Source organism: Argopecten irradians, chromosome 10 (genome assembly GCF_041381155.1).
Source record: "Argopecten irradians isolate NY chromosome 10, Ai_NY, whole genome shotgun sequence".
Lineage (NCBI taxonomy): Eukaryota > Metazoa > Mollusca > Bivalvia > Pectinida > Pectinidae > Argopecten > Argopecten irradians.
This window is the reverse complement of record NC_091143.1, coordinates 9,041,364-9,063,320: the sequence shown is the minus strand read 5'-3', so window position 1 is coordinate 9,063,320 and position 21,957 is coordinate 9,041,364. Positions and strand designations below refer to the sequence as shown.

General features: G+C 34.9%; 1 protein-coding gene across 3 annotated transcripts in view; it reads left to right on the top strand.

Annotated features, from left to right (window-relative positions):
- Nucleotides 1-21,957, top strand: part of LOC138333049 (dentin sialophosphoprotein-like) — an 80,340-nt gene that overhangs the window by 34,034 nt on the left and 24,349 nt on the right. For all 3 annotated transcript variants that reach the window (XM_069281157.1, XM_069281156.1, XM_069281155.1), the window contains 2 exons: nt 13,474-13,560; nt 14,420-14,584. In XM_069281157.1, the coding sequence (XP_069137258.1) occupies nt 13,474-13,560; nt 14,420-14,584 (252 nt within the window). The remainder of the gene's footprint in view (nt 1-13,473; nt 13,561-14,419; nt 14,585-21,957) is intronic.

Below are 21,957 nucleotides of genomic sequence, written 5' to 3'. Positions count from 1 at the left end.
CAACCAATCAGTGACCTAACGATAACAACCAATCAGTGACCTAAAGATAACAACCAATCAGTGACCTAAAGATAACAACCAATCAGTGACCTAACAATAACAACCAATCAGTGACCTAAGATAACAACCAATCAGTGACCTAACAACCAATCAGTGACCTAAATAACAACCAATCAGTGACCTAAAATAACAACCAATCAGTGACCTAACGATAACAACCAATCAGTGACCTAACATAACAACCAATCAGTGACCTAAGAAACAACCAATCAGTGACCTAAGATAACAACCAATCAGTGACCTAACGATAACAACCAATCAGTGACCTAAGATAACAACCAATCAGTGACCTAACGATAACAACCAATCAGTGACCTAACGATAACAACCAATCAGTGACCTAATAGATAACAACCAATCAGTGACCTAAAAACAACCAATCAGTGACCTAACAAAATAACAACCAATCGGAGACCTAACGATAACAACCAATCAGTGACCTAACGATAACAACCAATCAGTGACCTAAAGATAACAACCAATCAGTGACCTAACGATAACAACCAATCAGTGACCTAACGATAACAACAAATCAGTGACCTAACGATAACAACAAATCAGTGACCTAAAGATAAAAACCAATCAGTTACCTAAATGACCTAACGATAACAACCAATCAGTGACCTAAAGATAACAACCAATCAGTGACCTAACGATAACAACCAATCAGTGACCTAACAATAACAACCAATCAGTGACCTAACAATAACAACCAATCAGTGACCTAATGATAACAACCAATCAGTGACCTAATGATAACAACCAATCAGTGACCTAACGATAACAACCAATCAGTGACCTAAAAATAACAACCAATCAGTGACCTAACGATAACAACCAATCAGTGACCTAACGATAACAACCAATCAGTGACCTAACGATAACAACCAATCAGTGACCTAATGATAACAACCAATCAGTGACCTAATGATAACAACCAATCAGTGACCTAACGATAACAACCAATCAGTGACCTAACGATAACAACCAATCAGTGACCTAACGATAACAACCAATCAGTGACCTAACGATAACAACCAATCAGTGACCTAATGATAACAACCAATCAGTGACCTAACGATAACAACCAATCAGTGACCTAACGATAACAACCAATCAGTGACCTAACGATAACAACCAATCAGTGACCTAACATAACAACCAATCAGTGACCTAACGATAACAACAATCAGTGACCTAACGATAACAACCAATCAGTGACCTAACAATAACAACCAATCAGTGACCTAATCATGACTATAACAACCAATCAGTGACCTAACGATAACAACAAATCAGTGACCTAACGATAACAACCAATCAGTGACCTAACAAACAACCAATCAGTGACCTAACAAACAACCAATCAGTGACCTAATGATAACAACCAATCAGTGACCTAACAAACAACCAATCAGTGACCTAACAATAACAACCAATCAGTGACCTAACAATAACAACCAATCAGTGACCTAATGATAACAACCAATCAGTGACCTAACGATAACAACCAATCAGTGACCTAACGATAACAACCAATCAGTGACCTAACAATAACAACCAATCAGTGACCTAATGATAACAACCAATCAGTGACCTAAGGGTTGATACACTGATAAAATTACAAATTATCATTCAGAGTTATCTACTGACATTTTAAGTTCAGTGGTGTAATTAACTTCATTAAAACACATTTTACACTCATGATGTATGGATTGAAAACAGAGAAGTAAAAACTTCAGTGACATCAAAAAATATTTAAAATTCACTTCTGTCTTGTTTAGAGCTAAAATTTGATTTTGAGACCGTTATTGGAGAATTTACGATAGAGTAATCTGTCATAGCTAACTGTTGATGTCTCCCCCTAGAGGTAAACAAGGTTACAATGTGACATTTTCCCGAAGTTTTTGACAGGAACACTACTGAAATTCAGACTAATTTAGCATTTTTATTCAAATAATTGAAAATTTATACCTCAATGGCCTTCACAGAAGTGTGGGAGAGGAAAATCTTGGAAACTCATTAAACATGACATTGAATTGTTAACAAAATCACTGACAAAAAATACTTGAAATTTAACAATCATTGTAGAACAGAGTTGGTAGTTTAATGACATTCAATGTTGAAACATTGTTAAGTTTCCAGTGCACATCTGAATCAATTGTTGTTAGATTTGAAGGTCTTCTTTTAAACAGATGTAAAATGTAAAAAAAAAAAATGTTTTGCTGACACTATTTCAGTTCACTGGTGTCTCAGAACATCAAGTGTGACATTATTTTCATGATAATGTTGTATCTAAAACTAAACACAAACAACTTATAACACACACTTATTATTGAATACTCCTTAAACTGACAGAAACATTTTTAGCTCACTGGGCTGGTGAGCTAATTGTTATGGTGTGTCGTCCGTCGTCCTTCATCCGTCCGTCAACAATTCCTCTAAACCGCTACTTGTCATAGAGTTCTGCATGGAATGTAACCAAATTTGGCCAGAAACATCCTTGGGGGAAGGTGAACAGAGTTTGTATAAATTGTGGTGCTAACCCCCTGGGAGCAGGAGGGGCGGGCCCAGTAGGGGAAATAGGAGTAAATTCTTAAGATTGCTATTAGTTTTAGAATTCTCTATGGATTGTAACTAAATTTGGTCAGAAACATCTTTCACGGAAGTGGAACAGTGTTTGTATAAATTTTGGCTCTGACCCCATGGAGCAGAAAGAGTGGAGCCCAATAGGGATATTAGAGGGAAAATTCCTTGAGAAAAGAAACAATTATTTAATGAACCTGTATATAGAACATTACTTAGCATTAAAAACTAGGTGAGCGATACAGGACCTCTGGGCCTCTTGTTTGGTAAGTTCTGGGATTTAAAACTCTTTAATTTAGAATTGAACTTATAGCATGCCATTAAGAGAGATAAATCCCGTTTGGTTTGTTTGGGCATAGGTATGATGATAACAAGAAGTCCTACTGAACTAGACTAAGTCTACTTTTTTCACAAACAGCCTCGAAACTTTAAAAAATAGACGAATTTCCCTTAGTCGGACACAATCGAAAACATTTTTGCAAACGAAAATGTCTATTCGCTACACTGAAAACATGGCAGCCTATGATAAAAGGCTTTGACATAAACAAACATCAGGTGAAAACAAATGTATTTACTTGTTTACTGTCGAGGCAATAATAGCGTGAACAGTTTCGGTTGATCACTGCATCAGCATTCTGTCGCTATTACCTGGCAGGCCGTCTCTACCTTGATAACTTGGTCACAGTTTTGGTTATGTTATCTCGACAGTGCCGGCAGGTGGCACTGTCCTACACAGGTATTTCATTATAGCTGCAGCGACAAGCGACAACGATTGCACATGTGTTTAATGAAACGCACCGTACATTACAAGACTCCAAGCAATGTTACTGAAGTAGTTTACATATTGTAAGAGTACGTTCAGTATGTACAGTAATTACCTTAGTCAAATCAGACATCAGTGTGGATTAGTTTTTGGCAAGCGTTGAAACATTATCATGGAGAAATTGAAGACTGAAATGTAACCCAAAAAATACTAAACGTATGAATTAGGAAACCGAACTACACGTACAGAAGCTAAAGGTACTTTACTTTTACCATTTCTGTGAGTTGGCTTTCGGTGTATTTTTAAACAAATAAAATATTATTTAATCTCAAAACAATTCCGAAAATATTTGGAATGGTAGGAATGTTGGGTTTTTTTCCCATGAAAACTATGCTCATTTAATCTACAGGAGTTGGTCTACATACTGTATTGTCAAAGTACGACAGTCTGTATTGTTTGCAACACATTGTGCTTCCATACTATACTTCCGAGATGAAACACGTGTAACATTAACTAGATCGTGCTCCAGACAACTTTCTAAAGGTGATCTCCAGCTGTAATAAAAATTAACCGAACCAACAATATTCAGATGACAATGCACAGTCAATGTTGACATCAGTGCTTACATGTTGCCGATTTAGACATAATATGTAATACAAGTAATGATCTTGGTGTTAGTATCTGTTTTAAACCTCTTTCTTAAATTTGCTGTGACTTGTCTACAGCGTTATATTACTGTTAACTTGGATATTGGAACTGCCGGAAAAGGAGTAGGCTTAATATGCCTAAACAACTATCGTAGTCTATATAATGGAAAAGAACACTCATATGACATCAAAATCTCAAATATCAAACTATTTAATGTTAACACTCTTATCAGATAATGATAACATATTTTAAAAGTTATCTTAAGCAAGGACATATTGTACAGTTCGTGTTACGAACGCCAGATGCTTATTATTCTACTGTAGCTAATGTGTTGCCTCGATCTCTTGATTGATCAAATAAATATGACAAAAACAATCAAACCAAGTTATTGAACTGGTGTCAGATCGTAAATATAAATAAGTGGACACAACAACGGCTAACTTCTCAATGTATTTAACAACAGTACCGGTGTAGCATGGTATTTTGAATCATGGTATATTAGACCCTACTGGGTGTCAAAATACCATTATGGTGAAATGACCCCGGGGTCAAAATACCATTATGGTGAAATGACACCCCCCCCATGGTAAAATGACTCCCCCTTCTAAAAGTTACTATAACACTTGTAAACTTGATATTTTCTTCTCATTTATGATAAACTTCAAATTGGGATTAAGTTAGACCTATGGCTAGCATGTGGAAGGCATTTTTTAAAAAAAATTTGGGAAGGGGGGGGGGGGTCAAAATACCATGGCCATGGTGAAATGACCCCTCCCCACTTCAATTAATTAATTGTTTTCATTTTATAACTGACATATAGCTTCCTTAAGATACAATAAAACCATATATTATGATTTCAGTGAATGTTAAATGTTATTTGCAAAAAACTATGACTATGAGAACTTCAACTTAGAAGGAGAGGGTCAAAATACCATGGCCATGGTAAAAATGATCCCAACACTTTTCCAATTGTCCCCTACTTGATTTTTCAAACCAACAATTCTAACTGGCTAAAGTAAGACTTAAATGATGTCCTTTGTGATTTTTAGATAACATTTCATGTCATTTATGGAGAATAGGGTGTGAAAGCTGATGATTTTTTAATTATTTAAGTGTCATTTGTAGAGAATATGAGAATTTACTTTAGAAGTGGAGAGGCGAATCAAAATACCATGGCTATGATGAAATAGACCCCATCCCAAACAAATACTAAGGATATTTCAAAATGATTTTGGCTTTCCATATGTACTTAACTGAATACCCTATTGTATATATGTATTAAAACAGAAATTCTGTATGTCATGACCATGGTAATAATCCTCCCCCCTAATAGTTTCTTTTTTTATCAAAGGATACTTTAAAATAATAAATGATTTTGGTATTACAAATTAGAAATTTTGTGATTATTTGATTTCAATAGTTTTGAAGTTTGTTTGGAGGTAAAGGAGGAGTGTATGATTGTGTATTAAAATACCACATCCATGGTAAAATAAACCCTTATCAAAGTTGCCTACATTTAGATGTGTAAATATTTAGATGTCAGGACAATATCTTAATTTGTGATATGTATGGATATTGTAAACTATCCAAGTTGTTTGTTCCCTTGATCATGTATCAAACTAAGGACAGTTGTAATGACACAAGAGAATCAGTCATATCTAGGATTACTAGTCATCGATGTTTCTCTATCATACATCAGTCTACAATTAAGTCTGCTGCAGCATGCTTATCACATTATTGTGGTTTAATTCTAATTAGACAGTGTGTTGTCTAAGTGAAATTAATCTTAAGGTTATCTTTTTTATCTGTGTTTGAAATAAACTCAGAATTGGAGCTATAATACGATATATGAGAAACATTGATAAGTGGGACAGGTCAATTGGGTACTGTTCTAAGATGGACTTTTCAATAGAAATGTCATTGACTAAATAATCGTAATGTGGAGGATAAAGTCCCCCTTCCCTTTTTTATAATAGATCCCTATAGGGCGATATACTCCAGCAATCTGTCCGTCTGTATAGACAGACATGGATAGCATTATAAACTAGTTGCTAGGTCCATTTTAGGCTGCTGGACAGACGCGCTAAACTAGTAAGTTGTATCTTAGGCTACTGGACAGACGCTAAACTAGTAAGTTGTATCTTAGGCTACTGGACAGACGCTAAACTAGTAAGTTGTATTTTAGGCTACTGGACAGACGTTAAACTAGTAAGCTCGATTGGAGGCTCCTTTGCCGATGTTAAACTAGTAAGCTCAATTGGAGGCTCCTTTGCCGACGTTAAACTAGTAAGCTCGATTGGAGGCTCCTTTGCAGACGTTAAACTAGTAAGCTCGATTGGAGGCTCCTTTGCCAACGTTAAACTAGTAAGCTCGATTGGAGGCTCCTTTGCCGACGTTAAACTAGTAAGCTCGATTGGAGGCTCCTTTGCCGACGTTAAACTAGTAAGTTGTATTTTAGGCTGCTGGACAGACGTTAAAGTAGTAAGTTCTGTTTTAGGCTGCTGCTAAGGCAGAGAGTCAGACAGACAGTGAGACAGGAGGAGATAACTCCAGTAAACAGGTGCCCTTTTTCTCCAGCTTATAGATGGCTGTTTGTGACATGCTTCCATTGTGTACTTTTGTCAGTTTTATCACTTTCACTTTATTGCCATATATAAAAATGAATGGCTTCAAATATTTTTTTGCAAAACTAGAGATTGTTAATTAACATATATTTTGCATATTTAGAAGTTTTAAGAGAAATATAGAAATACTCTCTTCGGTTTTAGTGCAAAAAGAGAGAGGAAATATACATTACTCAAAAGTGATCTAACAAAAAAAAATAACATATAATTTGTATTTATTTCTTGATATTTTTCCTCAATAATATTTGCAGCTTACTAGAAAGTCTAGAATGATCCAGATGAAGTTTTTTATTGAAATGAATAGAAGTGTACATTGTATTGGCTTGGGATAGCATTAAATTGTTTGGATTAAATTGTGATATGTATAGGATTTCTGATAAAGTTCTAATTAATAATTACTGTATGCAACCTGGATTGATCAGGTGTGATTTTCGTTGAATTAAGATAAATAAAGGGAAAAGCATCATCAGAGTGAATTTATAAACTATTTTTTAAACTATGTATCAATAGATGTTTAGACAACTCTAGCTATCAGAAGTTTTAGAGCTTGATGTAGTTTAGCTGAGTTTCGAAAACTAGTACTTCTGAATATTATCACCCAAAAAAATGTTAACATATATTTCTTGGGTCTATTCAAAGTTTATATTTGTGATCTCGCCCTTGCCTACATATTTATCATTAAAAACATCTTGTTTGTACTATTCTACTGAGATTGATTTAGATATAAAATGTTGAGGAGGTAAATCTTTTATAGCACAAATCAAGATCAATGTAAACTGGGATTGGTTTGTTTAATCATGAAAGGTAGATAACAAAATGTTTTTGGGGGGATATAAACCATGACTTTATTGTTATCTATTAATTTGTTTGGCTTTCAACAACTTATATTCCTTGCTATTATTTTGTTTCTCATCTAATAAAATAATATATTGGAAAGAGAAATTTTGCTTATTTATACACAGATTATTTTCCAACTGAATGATTTTACAAAAGAAGTGTACCAAATTATCTTGCACCAATTGTATCATTTTTTTTGTTTTTCTGTATTTGTTGGCTTCGTTAGGTCACGATCTTTAATTGTTGTATATAATTAAGTCACATGCAAATTGAATTGCCTACTCATTTAAATATTTGCAAGTTTCCTTAAAAAATTAAGCCAGTTATTTTGTGGGATATTTTTGCAATTTCGCGGAACATTGACATTGTTGATTTTGATTAAAATAGATCACAAACATTACAATAGTATTAAGGTAAAATTAACATTTGTTTCAGTTCAAAATTGCAAAAAAATTTCCCATAAAAATAACCTGCTATATGTACTGGTATATGACTTGTATACTACATATTGAATTTTGTTTTGTGATAGATTTTACTTCTCTCTCAATTGAACCAAAGATAAATTTAGTATTATTAATTGCATTGTCAGTAGCACACACTCTCCAAAGTATTATAGAAAGATAAGATTTATTTTATCAAAATACAAAGTCTTGACAGACTTGGTACTATTAACAAATTTAAACTATCGAATATATATATAAAAGGCTAATAGAGATAGCCGAGTGGACCACAGCCGCAGTGAGACCAAAACATCTCAACACACGTACCAGTATTATAATAGAATTAGAAGCTCCTTGTTTTCTAACATATTACAGTTATAGATTTTTGACCAGGACGTATATTACAGTTATAGATTTTTAACTCGGATGTACATTACATTTATAGATTTTTAACGGGGACGTATATTACAGTTATAGATTTTTAACCAGGACGTATATTACAGTTATAGATTTTTAACTCGGATGTACATTACATTTATAGATTTTTAACCGGACGTATATTACAGTTATAGATTTTTAACCAGGACGTATATTACAGTTATAGATTTTTAACTCAGATGTACATTACATTTATAGATTTTTAACCAGGACGTATATTACAGTTATAGATTTTTAACCAGGACATATATTACAGTTATAGATTTTTAACCGAGACGTATTTTGCAGTTATAGATTTTTAACCGGGACGTATATTACAGTTATAGATTTTTAACCAGAACGTATATTACAGTTATAGATTTTTAAATTTTTAACCGGGACGTATATTACAGTTATAGATTTTTAACCGGGACATATATTACACTTATAGATTTTTAACCGGGACGTATATTACAGTTATAGATTTTTAACCGGGACGTATATTACAGTTATAGATTTTTAACCGGGACGTATATTACAGTTATAGATTTTTAACCGGGACGTATATTACAGTTATAGATTTTTAACCGGGACGTATATTACAGTTATAGATTTTTAACCAGGACGTATATTTTGGGATACCTGTCTTAGTTGTTGACTTCCCTACATCAGCTTCTTCATTGAACTTAGCAGAATTGGTGTTTGGGAAATTAACCTTGCCAATAGCCTTAGAAAAACCAGGTTCAGTATACAGTAGTGACCTTAGTTTTACCAAATAGATTTAAGAAAAAAAATACCCTTTTTTTTAATGTTTTTAGCTTTATATTTGGCAGCTCTTAATGTATGTTGTCAAACTGAAAAAAAGTGTTAGACTCTAACCTGTCTGTAAAGACTGCCCAAGGGACAAAGAAGATTGGTCATTATAGGCAGGTGGTCTTTATACACAGATCAAACAGTATCCAAATTGGCTGAACCCCAAGAAAGTGGTCTTTATACAGAGGTGGTGGCTAAGGCAGGTTTTTCCTCTAAATGTGTTTGATAAACTTGTAATTAAATAAAGCCTTGTTAACTCGACTCATGTATCTCAAATAACCTTGTTTAATTCAAAGTATTGTTGATTCTTATCTGAACAAATGTTTCACTCTATATTTTAATATACTGGATACTTAACTGGAATTATCAGCCCTATATGATGGTCTTATTGACTTTGAGCTTACAAAATGTCACTGTAATTACCTTAGGTCTCTACATGGAGTTACTGACAATGTGTCACTATAATTACCTTAGGTCTCTACATGGAGTTACTGACAATGTGTCACTGTAATTACCTTAGGTCTCTACATGGGGTTACTGACAATGTGTCACTGTAATTACCTTAGGTCTCTACATGGAGTTACTGACAATGTGTCACTGTAATTACCTTAGGTCTCTACATGGGGATACTGACAATGTGTCACTGTAATTACCTTAGGTCTCTACATGGGGATACTGACAATGTGTCACTGTAATTACCTTAGGTCTCTACATGGGGATACTGACAATGTATCACTGTAATTACCTTAGGTCTCTACATGGGGATACTGACAATGTGTCACTGTAATTACCTTAGGTCTCTACATGGGGATACTGACAATGTGTCACTGTAATTACCTTAGGTCTTTACATGGAGTTACTGACAATGTATCACTGTAATTACCTTAGGTCGTTACATGGAGTTACTGACAATGTATCACTGTAATTACCTTAGGTCTCTACATGGAGTTACTGACAATGTGTCACTGTAATTACCTTAGGTCTCTACATGGAGTAACTGACAATGTATCACTGTAATTACCTTAGGTCTCTACATGGGGATACTGACAATGTGTCACTGTAATTACCTTAGGTCTCTACATGGAGTTAATGACAATGTATCACTGTAATTACCTTAGGTCTCTACATGGAGTTACTGACAATGTATCACTGTAATTACCTTAGGTCTCTACATGGAGTTACTGACAATGTGTCACTGTAATTACCTTAGGTCTCTACATGGAGTAACTGACAGTGTATCACTGTAATTACCTTAGGTCTCTACATGGAGTTACTGACAATGTGTCACTGTAATTACCTTAGGTCTCTACATGGAGTAACTGACAATGTGTCACTGTAATTACCTTAGATCTCTACATGGAGTTACTGACAATGTATCACTGTAATTACCTTAGGTCTCTACATGGAGTTACTGACAATGTGTCACTGTAATTACCTTAGGTCTTTACATGGAGTTACTGACAATGTATCACTGTAATTACCTTAGGTCTTTACATGGAGTTACTGACAATGTATCACTGTAATTACCTTAGGTCTCTACATGGAGTTACTGACAATGTATCACTGTAATTACCTTAGGTCTTTACATGGAGTTACTGACAATGTATCACTGTAATTACCTTAGGTCTCTACATGGAGTTACTGACAATGTGTCACTGTAATTACCTTAGGTCTCTACATGGGGATACTGACAATGTGTCACTGTAAAACCTTAGGTCTCTACATGGAGTTACTGACAATGTGTCACTGTAATTACCTTAGGTCTCTACATGGTGATACTGACAATGTGTCACTGTAATTACCTTAGGTCTCTACATGGTGATACTGACAATGTATCACTGTAATTACCTTAGGTCTCTACATGGGGATACTGACAATGTGTCACTGTAATTACCTTAGGTCTCTACATGGGGATACTGACAATGTGTCACTGTAATTACCTTAGGTCTCTACATGGTGATACTGACAATGTGTCACTGTAATTACCTTAGGTCTCTACATGGTGATACTGACAATGTATCACTGTAATTGCCTTAGGTCTCTACATGGAGTTACTGACAATGTGTCACTGTAATTACCTTAGGTCTCTACATGGGGATACTGACAATGTGTCACTGTAATTACCTTAGGTCTCTACATGGGGATACTGACAATGTGTCACTGTAATTACCTTAGGTCTCTACATGGAGATACTGACAATGTATCACTGTAATTACCTTAGGTCTCTACATGGAGTTACTGACAATGTATCACTGTAATTACCTTAGGTCTCTACATGGAGTTACTGACAATGTATCACTGTAATTACCTTAGGTCTCTACATGGAGTTACTGACAATGTATCACTGTAATTACCTTAGGTCTCTACATGGGGATACTGACAATGTGTCACTGTATTTACCTTAGGTCTCTACATGGAGTTACTGACAATGTATCACTGTAATTACCTTAGGTCTCTACATGGAGTTACTGACAATGTATCACTGTAATTACCTTAGGTCTCTACATGGAGTTACTGACAATGTGTCACTGTAATTACCTTAGGTCTCTACATGGAGTTACTGACAATGTATCACTGTAATTACCTTAGGTCTCTACATGGAGTTACTGACAATGTGTCACTGTAATTACCTTAGGTCTCTACATGGGGATACTGACAATGTGTCACTGTAATTACCTTAGGTCTCTACATGGGGATACTGACAATGTGTCACTGTAATTACCTTAGGTCTCTGCATGGGGATACTGACAATGTGTCACTGTAATTACCTTAGGTCTCTACTAGGAGTTACTGACAATGCAGTTAATAAGGCTACTTTGTCATTTTGTTATCAATATGTATACCTATTGACCTAAGAACAAATTATCTGTTAGTAATGTTTCCAATGCCTATAATGTGCTTTTCTTGTTGATGTTTTCTTCTCTTCAGTGGCTTAGTACTTTGAAATTGATTTTATGATATTAAGAAAATCAGAAGTTAATAATTTATGTAATAATGCTGAATGCACATATACTAGAACATTTATGAAGATAACAAAAAAATATATATATAAAAAAATATTCTATATTTTATAAAGATACCTATTGTTTTTATGGATATGAAAAGATCATAAACAAGTTATATGATATAAATATAGTATGTTATATCAACCGTCTAAATGAATTACCAGGCTTTAGTTGGTTACTTTTGATTCATTCCATATAAAATTATGGTAATTACATTTGTCTATACTTTAAGTTAATGTTTATTGAAAACAACTTTTATAATGAAATGTCATAGATTTATTTTAAATGTGAATAATTGTATATCATGCAGTTTTTATTCTTTTATGGCCTGATACATGTATATATATAGACTTTGATTTTATGTCATATTTGTAAGCTATTGTAATATGTTGTATTAAATTTGATATAATTATGTCAGCTGAAAGAAAGCTTTACACTGATATCATTGTTTGATTTGTTAACAAGTTTGTACATACAAAAATATATTTGAATGCTGAACAAGATGGGATAATGATTTCATGAAAATTTATAGATCAAACTGGACATTTGAAGCCTGAGAACAAGTGATTCCTCCCTTAATTGGAGTTGTTCCCCCTTATAGTTTTATGGCTGTCTCTCAATCTTCCAAAAACCCTCTAACCCTTGGCAGTGGTGGACACTTAGTGCCTAAATCATCTTGTATCTGATATCCCACCAGTTGCTCTCCTTCTCTGGGATGTGGTAGCCAAGTGATTAAGATATTGTTTCAGTTGTCTGACATTCTACCACTATCATTTTACCTCTGATATGCTATGGCCATGTTTTGGAATTTGTTTAACATTCTGCCAATCAACCTCTTCCTCTGTATCTTACGTTCTGCCCTCAACCTCTGTAATGCAATTCTACTCTTAACCTTGGTAAGGCAGTAACTAAGTGGTTATATCAGACATTCCATCCCTAACAATTAAGCCCTTTGAGTTAGGGTAGAATTATAGCAATAACACTCTACCTCACCTGTTGGTTACAGTGTGGTTTAAAAGTTGTACATCTTGGCCTAGTGGTCTTGTGTTTGATGTATTTGATATTCTACCATTAGCCCTTTAACCTACCAGTTGATACAAGTGTCTGACATTTTACCACTAGCAGGTTGACAAAGTATGGAATGATCAATAGCTCTCCATGGTAGATCATACTTCTATTTCAGGACTCCCTGCATCCTCCTCAGGTAAAACATAACATATCTTTAGAAACACAAAAACTTGCCTTCAGCCATCACGTTAACCCTTGTTATTTGTGTTTAGGCACCCGAGGGTGAGAACCAGCCGAGCACTGCTGTAGACCTGTTTGTATCCACAGAAAAGATCATGGTCCTCAATACTGACCTCCAGGTAATGTTTTATCACATTCCTTTTATAGGATATATATAGATATATTCCTCTTAATTGGATATATATATACATTCCTCTTAATAGGATATATATATACATTCCTCTTAATAGGATATATAGACAGATTCCTCTTAATAGGATATTCAGATACATTCCTCTTAATGGGATATATATATACATTCCTCTTAATAGGATATATAGATACATTCCTCTTAATAGGATATATAGACTCATTCCTCTTAATAGGATATACAGATACATTCCTCTTAATAGGATATACAGATACATTCCTCTTAATAGGATATATAGATACATTCTTCTTAATCAGATATGAATATATCTCCCTAAGGAGATATGCAGTATACTTCTCAATGGAATATCTGAAGACATTCCTTCTTAAAGGATATGTTAATGAATTTCTCTTAATGGGATATGTATCATGCATATCTCACAATAGATATTATAGTTATATTTCCTGTGTACAATGATACAATATAAAGTGTTAAAAATGTCCATAAACAGTAAATAGCTAAAGTCAAACCTTAATAGAAATTGTATTGAATATGGAATTAAATGTTCAGAAACTTCGGAAGTTTTCTTTTATTCGAGTAGAGAAAACAAATCTGTTTCTTACCCATATTGTAACTTAGAAATGAAATTTTTAAAAAAGTACCTTTATAAAAAACAAATTTCCAGAAAATTAACAAATTGCATGTAAATGTAAGTTAACAAGGGACAATTGCAATGAGCTTTTCAAGAAAAGTAGCTTTTTTTTCTTTTTTTTTGTTTTGTTAAAATTTTGTCTGAGTGCACTACAGTTGTAAAAAGTTTCTTAAAGTGTTTAATTTGATTTATTCAGGAGATAATGATGGACCATTCTCTGAGAACGATCTCTTACATCGCTGATATCGGTGATATCCTAGTCATCATGGCCCGTCGCAGACTATTGTCTAGTCCTGGCGAGGAAATATTACACCAAAAGAAACAGGCCAAAATTCTCTGCCACGTCTTCGAATCAGACGAGGTAAGTTATTTGTATACAAATCTACAAAAGAAAGAACAGGGACTCTGTGCAGGAGGAGATTTATCGACTTTAATATTGCTTTTGGTGTTGTTGAGAGAGTGCGCTTTCCGAGAGAAAACGCAGCCAAGGATTTACTGCAAGCTGACATTGTAGTAGGTGACATGACAGTGATGTGACAGTAAGAGAAATCTCGCTTTCTTTATCAGCACATTGGCTTGTGAATGTGCCACATTTCTTTTTTTAACGACATGACAATCGTGTCTCAGTGACAGATTTAGAGCCGTGAAATGGCGACGGTGGCTCACTCCCTCAAGACTCATGAACCCGATGCGATGTGATAAAGAGGCAATCAAGGAAAAGAGCAGTAGATGTACTTGATATAATATATTGAGTACTTCACTCTCCCCTAGGGACATCAGACTCCTACATACAAACTACACGCTCCTACCCATCACAGAGACCTGTTATTAAAAACTTGTAAAAGATTGGGAAATGGTCACTGTATACCTGAACACCATTTTACTAATGTTATCTCTTGGTGAACTTACTTGTAATGATGAATTGGTGTTTGTTTGGTGCTCCAAGGGTTTGAGTGAGCATGTAACGGCTGAATAATCAAATGTGCTGACTTGGTGAACTCCTTGTACTCAAGAATAGTTTTCTTGACTTCAACATTACACATATGCTTAGTGTTGGGGGATGGAAGGGGCTAATCACACATCTTAACAACAAGACATTCACCATGTTCATATGTAGTATGATATCTGTCTATACTTGTCTATACTTCCTCTTTTTGTTCCTAGATTCGGTATCTAATATTTACACAATAGTTGGCCATCGTAACATATGTTCTTGTTTCTCATAGACACATCAAGATACACAAGTCTTTGTCGTTCATTTCACCAGTATCTCATCGCAATGTCGAGGTGAATTGATGCCAAGTATCTTTTGTGACTGACTAGTCAAAAACAAAAACATCCCCAGATTTTATTATCACAACAAAAACAAAAACATCCCCAGATTTTATTATCACAACAAAAACAAAAATATCCCCAGATTTTATTATCACAACAAAAACAAAAACATCCCCAGATTTTATTATCACAACAAAAACAAAAACATCCCCAGATTTTATTATCACAACAAAAACAAAAACATCCCCAGATTTTCATGATGTTTAGGGTGTTGATGATCATTTGAAGTTCTATTTTGAGTATGGGAGTGTCTGTGTATGTTCAGAACTGACCGTCTAGTGTTCCTACAACCAGCAGCATTCTGGGAGCTTTACTGAATCAGTCCAGGATTAATCTGTACAACAATACTGTGGAGCGAGGCCAGATTGTTATGTAGTCAATGATATTGGCACAGTGTGGTGAAACTGTGTAGATACGGACAGACACAGGCCCAGTGTGACAGTCTCTTAATTGGGACCCGAGACATTATCACTGTTCACACCAGGGGGAGCTGCCAATATTTCAATTTGAATGATGAAGAGGGTGTCAGGGAATCAATGTTGGATTGTGTGAGAATGTTTTGAGTGGTGGTGGCTGTCCGTTCCGTGTACAATGTGACATGCTGAGACATCTGCCCACATAATCGCACTGTCCTAATGGAATTGGTAGTCTCTCAACAGGCACTCCTCCATACATACACTTCTGTCTAACATTTACAAGTAAAATAACCAGAACCTACTTACTATTTATTTAGTTCATTTTCATAAATCTGTCACAGTTACTTTCTGTGCCCTGCCATGAAATGGGGAGCTTTTATCTGTTCTCTCCTCTCCCTCCCTCATCAGACGGTGGTCTGGTCAAAGTACCTTTCTGGGATCTCGTATTATTTTGGTTTCATTCAGGCATGTTCTATAAACATAAGTTTGAAGGATCCAATCCAATGAGGTGTACTCCCTCCACAAATTGTACCATAGGGTGGTGTGTGTCTACTTCTATCTATTCCTGGCTAAATCTAGTTACACTTTCTAGAAATATTTTTGGCAACTTAGAGCAATGTTCTGGAGATTCTTTAGAAAGTTTCCTGACAGAATAATTTTTTCTTTTTTTTTTTCAGGATGTAAGTTGAATTCATTCCAATATTGTTAGAAAATGTGCAAAAGATATAGCGTATAGGTAAAGCAACACATTCATAACTAAAGTCAAACATCTTTTTTCTGTACTAAATAAAAGTTAACATAGACAATTTGGCTTTAGTTTAAATTTACTTATTAATAAATCAATCAACCATTGATTGGCTGGAAATTAGTTAGACAATACTAGAAAATATGAATGAATAGATAGATAAATTATTTAATGAGCATGTTTCATGTTTCCCAGAGGAGTTTGAAACTCTACAGCTAATCTTGTCTACTTAGGCAGGTTTGCTTGGTAATTACACTGATGCCTGGATCGTAACTTAACAATAGCATAAAAGCTTCCTGGTAAGGAACAATAAAACAAAAGTGATTTATTATTTAGAATGAATTCGAGGATAATTTTCCCCATTACCTTGTTTTGATAAAATGTAGAGAAACAATCATGAATGTTCCAAATGAAGATAGAGATATATATCAATCATTATACAAGTAACTTTTTTAATAAACTGCTTAAATTCCATTTACTGAATCGATCAGTCCCTGAACTCATAAACTACTACCGGTAACAGTTTTCATTTTGGAGTTGATGGAAATTATACAATTTGGTGTTGAGAGGTTTGTAGTCTGTAAATTCTACAATTTGCAGTTGGTGTTGATAGAGCTCATTAGATCATGACTATAAGAAATAGTGTCTGTCCCTCTTACTTCCGTATAGCATGTCAGAACCTTGATTTATAACCAAGCTCTAAATTCACGGCTGCTCTTTCTCAGAATCAGCAGAATATTAATCTTAAATCAATTGTTGTCTTTAAGTTGACACAGTCTATCAAGACTACGGATGTTTGGGGTCGTACCAGGCTGTCATCAATGTCTGGATCACTAAACGTATTGGCTGGCCTCTATTACCTGTTGACTGTTATAGCCATCAGAAAGAACTAGGAGTAAAAATATTTTCACAAGTGTCATGTATCAGAAAGAGCAATGGATGCAAAAGTCCCCGATTGCCATCTTACATGGTAGTCATCATATATTGAGTAGTCAGCTTTATTTCAAAAATTGTAGTGCCCTCTTTAAGAGAATGTAATCATTCTAAAGAGAGAGTTTATGAAATTATAATACATAAGCTGTATTCGTAGCTTATAGACTCGATTTGCCCTCTTTTTATCACTCTTCTACTTCTGGAAGCTCTTTCATCTATAAGCTGGAAGATCTTCTTAGAAGACTTCTCATTATAGAAGAGCACAGAACAAGTTGACCTGCATGTTGAGTCTTTCTGTCCTGTGGAAATATAGTTCTGTTCAAATGATACATTGAAAACTAATGAAAGTGATTATGAGAGAGAGCTAATATAGTGTAACAGTGTAATGTAAGCTATATTTTGTTTTCCTGCCCGGAGCCAAGTGTTGATTGACTTAGTTCCTGAAATGCTCTGTTTTCCTCACTGACTAATAGGGTATTAATATAGCTGTATCTGATACCAGTATACACACTAAAATAACAGGATAAATAATATAGTTTGATGATAGAGCAGATCCTAGAATTAAGACCCACATCCTGATGTTAACACGACTCCCCTTTTCCTACTCTCTGGTGACATAGACAACCATATTGAATTACAAGTTGTTGATCAGATTTACTGAAGCAGATAAAGAATCCGTCCACAACCATCTTCATGACATCCCGACTTTGTAAATTTCTAGGTAAACGTGATCTGTAGGAATTACCCCAATGGAAGGACATTTTTAAAGTGATTTTTACAGCTAATTTGGAAACTGCCCATGGATGGACTTTGGTTATGCTAAGGGAAGTCCAAATTGATCAGTGATACCTCAAATTCATCCTTGTATTTAAAGTGTGTTGCCTTAAGAATTTTTTAAACCTATAAGATGTGTGGAATATATTATAGTGTTTGGAAAATCAAAGTTGAGGATAGGATATACGTGCAGTCCACTAACTACTGATGGTTTAATCAGCAGTTTACTCGCCTATTGTGTTGTAGCTGACCGAGTTTTACAAAGAAGATGACTAATAAGTGATATTATTATATTATATTCCAAACATCTGTGTGTACATTTTTACATTTACCTCGTTGCAGGTGTTACCATAAAGTCTCTTTAATGATCATTATTATCTTTCACAAGTTTAACTAGGTATCAGTCTTTGAGATGCCATAACACCATTGATTATTAATTGAAAACAAAAATTTATTCAACACTAATTGAACAAGAGTTCCATAGGGCCTGTAATGTTTATATATTATAATTTATGGAAGAGCTGAAAGAAGTATGGATGGTCATTATAAAAGCCTCTGTATTCTGACTGTAAGATAACCAAGAGCTGCTGATATTTACCCCTGCATTCTGTGATGGACACTGCTTGCAGTGTGTCATGCTTTGAGTAAATGTTGCGATGATAACCTGAGCCCTCGTATACATGGAAAGCTTTCTCATAGACAATTAGTTATTGGTTGTCTGAATTAGTCTGCAATCTCACCTCTTATTACACAATAAATCAACTTAGTCCTTCCCCCGCTATAATGCAGGGGTGAAATCTTGATTCAATCTTATACCAATTTACCCAGTCCACATACGGGAAATGGTTAAAAGATGGAAATCTAATGGTTTTCATTTCCTGATCAAAGCCACTGCGAGGAGCAGGTGACCTATGAATAAGTAATGAATGGCTAAAGGGGATCAAAATATAAATACGGAGGAGTTTATATCGACAAAACAGCACAGAGATGCTTTACATACTAGAGTAATTTTAGAGGACTTGGAGGATTAAGTCAGTTAAACTTAACTTATTGGTGTTTTTAATGATGATCAATTTATAATCAGAAGTCAGTTGTTAATGTTTTTATTAGTCGACATGTCATGACTGATTGGGTCCTGAAATTGAGAACATAAGAGCTTATTGTGAAGTTAAAGCCTCTACTCTAATACAAAAGTGATGGAAAACTGTCTTATAGTACTGTAAGCGTATATATTTTTAGTGATAAACTTATTTTCGAGCTTTTCAGGCTAGAATTAAAATCTTAATTCCACTAATTGTACTTTATGTATGTTTATGTAGTCATTTTGTAAATTATGTAAGTTCATCTCTCGGCTAACTTGTTTATGATCACTTTTGCACTAGATTACCACAAAATAAGTATGTGTATAGTATTGGCTCCGTCTGTGTCTGTCTAAAGGTTTCCAGTGATCACAAAAACAGAAGATGGATTTACTGCCATTGTAATAGAAATGGAGATATGTTATGTAGGGTTTCTAATGCATACTATAAACTGAATTATTTTCATGTGCGTATTTTTCGCACGTTTTGTGGGCAACACGAAATTGTGAAAATAAATAGCTGTGAGATTGTTTCAAAAGTAAAATAGAATTCTAAAAGCTAGAATAAGTTAACAACATGGTATTAATCTATAAATGTTTTATGTAATGTTTCAAGACTTTCAATTTAATAAAAAAAACTTTGAGCTATCAATGTTGGAGTATTAATTGTTTTCATCAGTCAAAATTTCTGATAGAAATGTCAACATTTTTACAGTGCTTTTAACTTTGATTAACTTTTGTTTTTGCTAAACTTACAAACATATTTAGTCCAATGATTTTTTTAAAATGATGCACACAGTTTTTAATACCAAATTTATGATAAATGATAAAGTATGAGTAAAATGCACAAGTGTTTTTTTCTGTATCTCTCTCTCCTGATCTGGAATGTGTTGGCAGTATGGTGAGATTGGGGTTTGGGTGGGAATGGAAATGTGGGTGGGGATAGGTGTTAGGGTTGGTTGGGATGGGAACAGAAATGTGGGTGGGGATAGGTGTTAGGGTTTGTTGGGATGGGAACAGAAATGTGGGTGGGGATAGGTGTTAGGGTGGGTTGGGGTGGGAACAGAAATGTGGGTGGGGATAGGTGTTAGGGTGGGTTGGGGTGGGATTGGTGTTAGGGTGGGTTGGAGTGGGATTGGAAATGTGGGTGGGGATAGGTGTTAGGGTGGGTTGGGGTGGGATAGGTGTTAGGGTGGGTTAGGGTGGGATTGGAAATGTGGGTGGGGATAGATGTTAGAGTGGGTTGGGGTGGGATTGGTGTTAGGGTGGGTTGGAGTGGGATTGGAAATGTGGGTGGGGATAGGTGGGCTGCAAAAATGATAAAATGGAAACATTTAGATATAAGCCAACTACCAGCATTAACTGACCATGATTCCTCCAGCTCACGCCACTAGAGTAGTTCTGCTGGCCCTGACATAGCTTTCTTTTAGTTACTGTAATGATGTCCATTAATAATTTAGGTGTAAAGACCGATGGGTATAACTCAATGACTGCAGAAGGATGTTTTCAGGGCCTCGATGGCAATATTCGCTATCTGATGGGATTTTCCCGAGGAGAAGAGCATTTTATGTTTCATGACTGGTTCGCTAGTTGATGGAGAACCTTCTATACATCATGCAATGCCTATCTTGTTTCTTGTCTGATCTAGCTCTTAAACCAAAAAACCCAAAACAAAGCTAGTATTAACAAATTGTCTTTGACTGAAACAAAAAGTTTGGTCAGTCTGTGATTTACTTCCATAAGAAAGCAGTTTCACATTACTAATGTGGTGTTTGATTATAGAAAATTATGATGATTTGATTATAGTAATCTGTAACAAAAGGTTCGATGACTAATGGCACTAATTACCTTTCAAATATTCAATTCAATTATAAAGATCTCCAAATTCAGATTTATTAAGGTTCAAAATTGATCATTGCTGTTGAGTTGACTTGAGTTGGCTTGAAAAATTCTAAAATTTGAAATGTATAATACTGGTATACTTATATAATCATATAGCATATTTTAAAATATGACAACCCTTAAAATTGAAATTTTCAATACCTGTTTCAGACTTATGTCGATCTCATTAATTCACCATTATTTTAACCCAGATTTATCCTGATACAGATTTGATTTTGAATCAGACTTTTTCACTCAAAGTTAGTCTTATTGTGACTATAAACCTTATACTGACTGTGATTAAATCTTGGTGTTAATTTAAACTTATTGTGTTTCTAATCCAGACTTATTGCATTGCTGACTTAGGGTGGCCTTCACATATCGGGTCTTGAAGTCTTTATTGACTTACATAGCAGAAATCTGTGTTCCATATTTCCATACGTAAATACCTACTGTCTGCCTCAGACCCAGTCAGCCCAAGTTTCTGTACATTTATAGATTTACCTTGGTGTTACGTCCAGCATGCTTTCAAATGCCTGCCTAGTTCAGGTAGGATTTTTGCCCTCCAATAT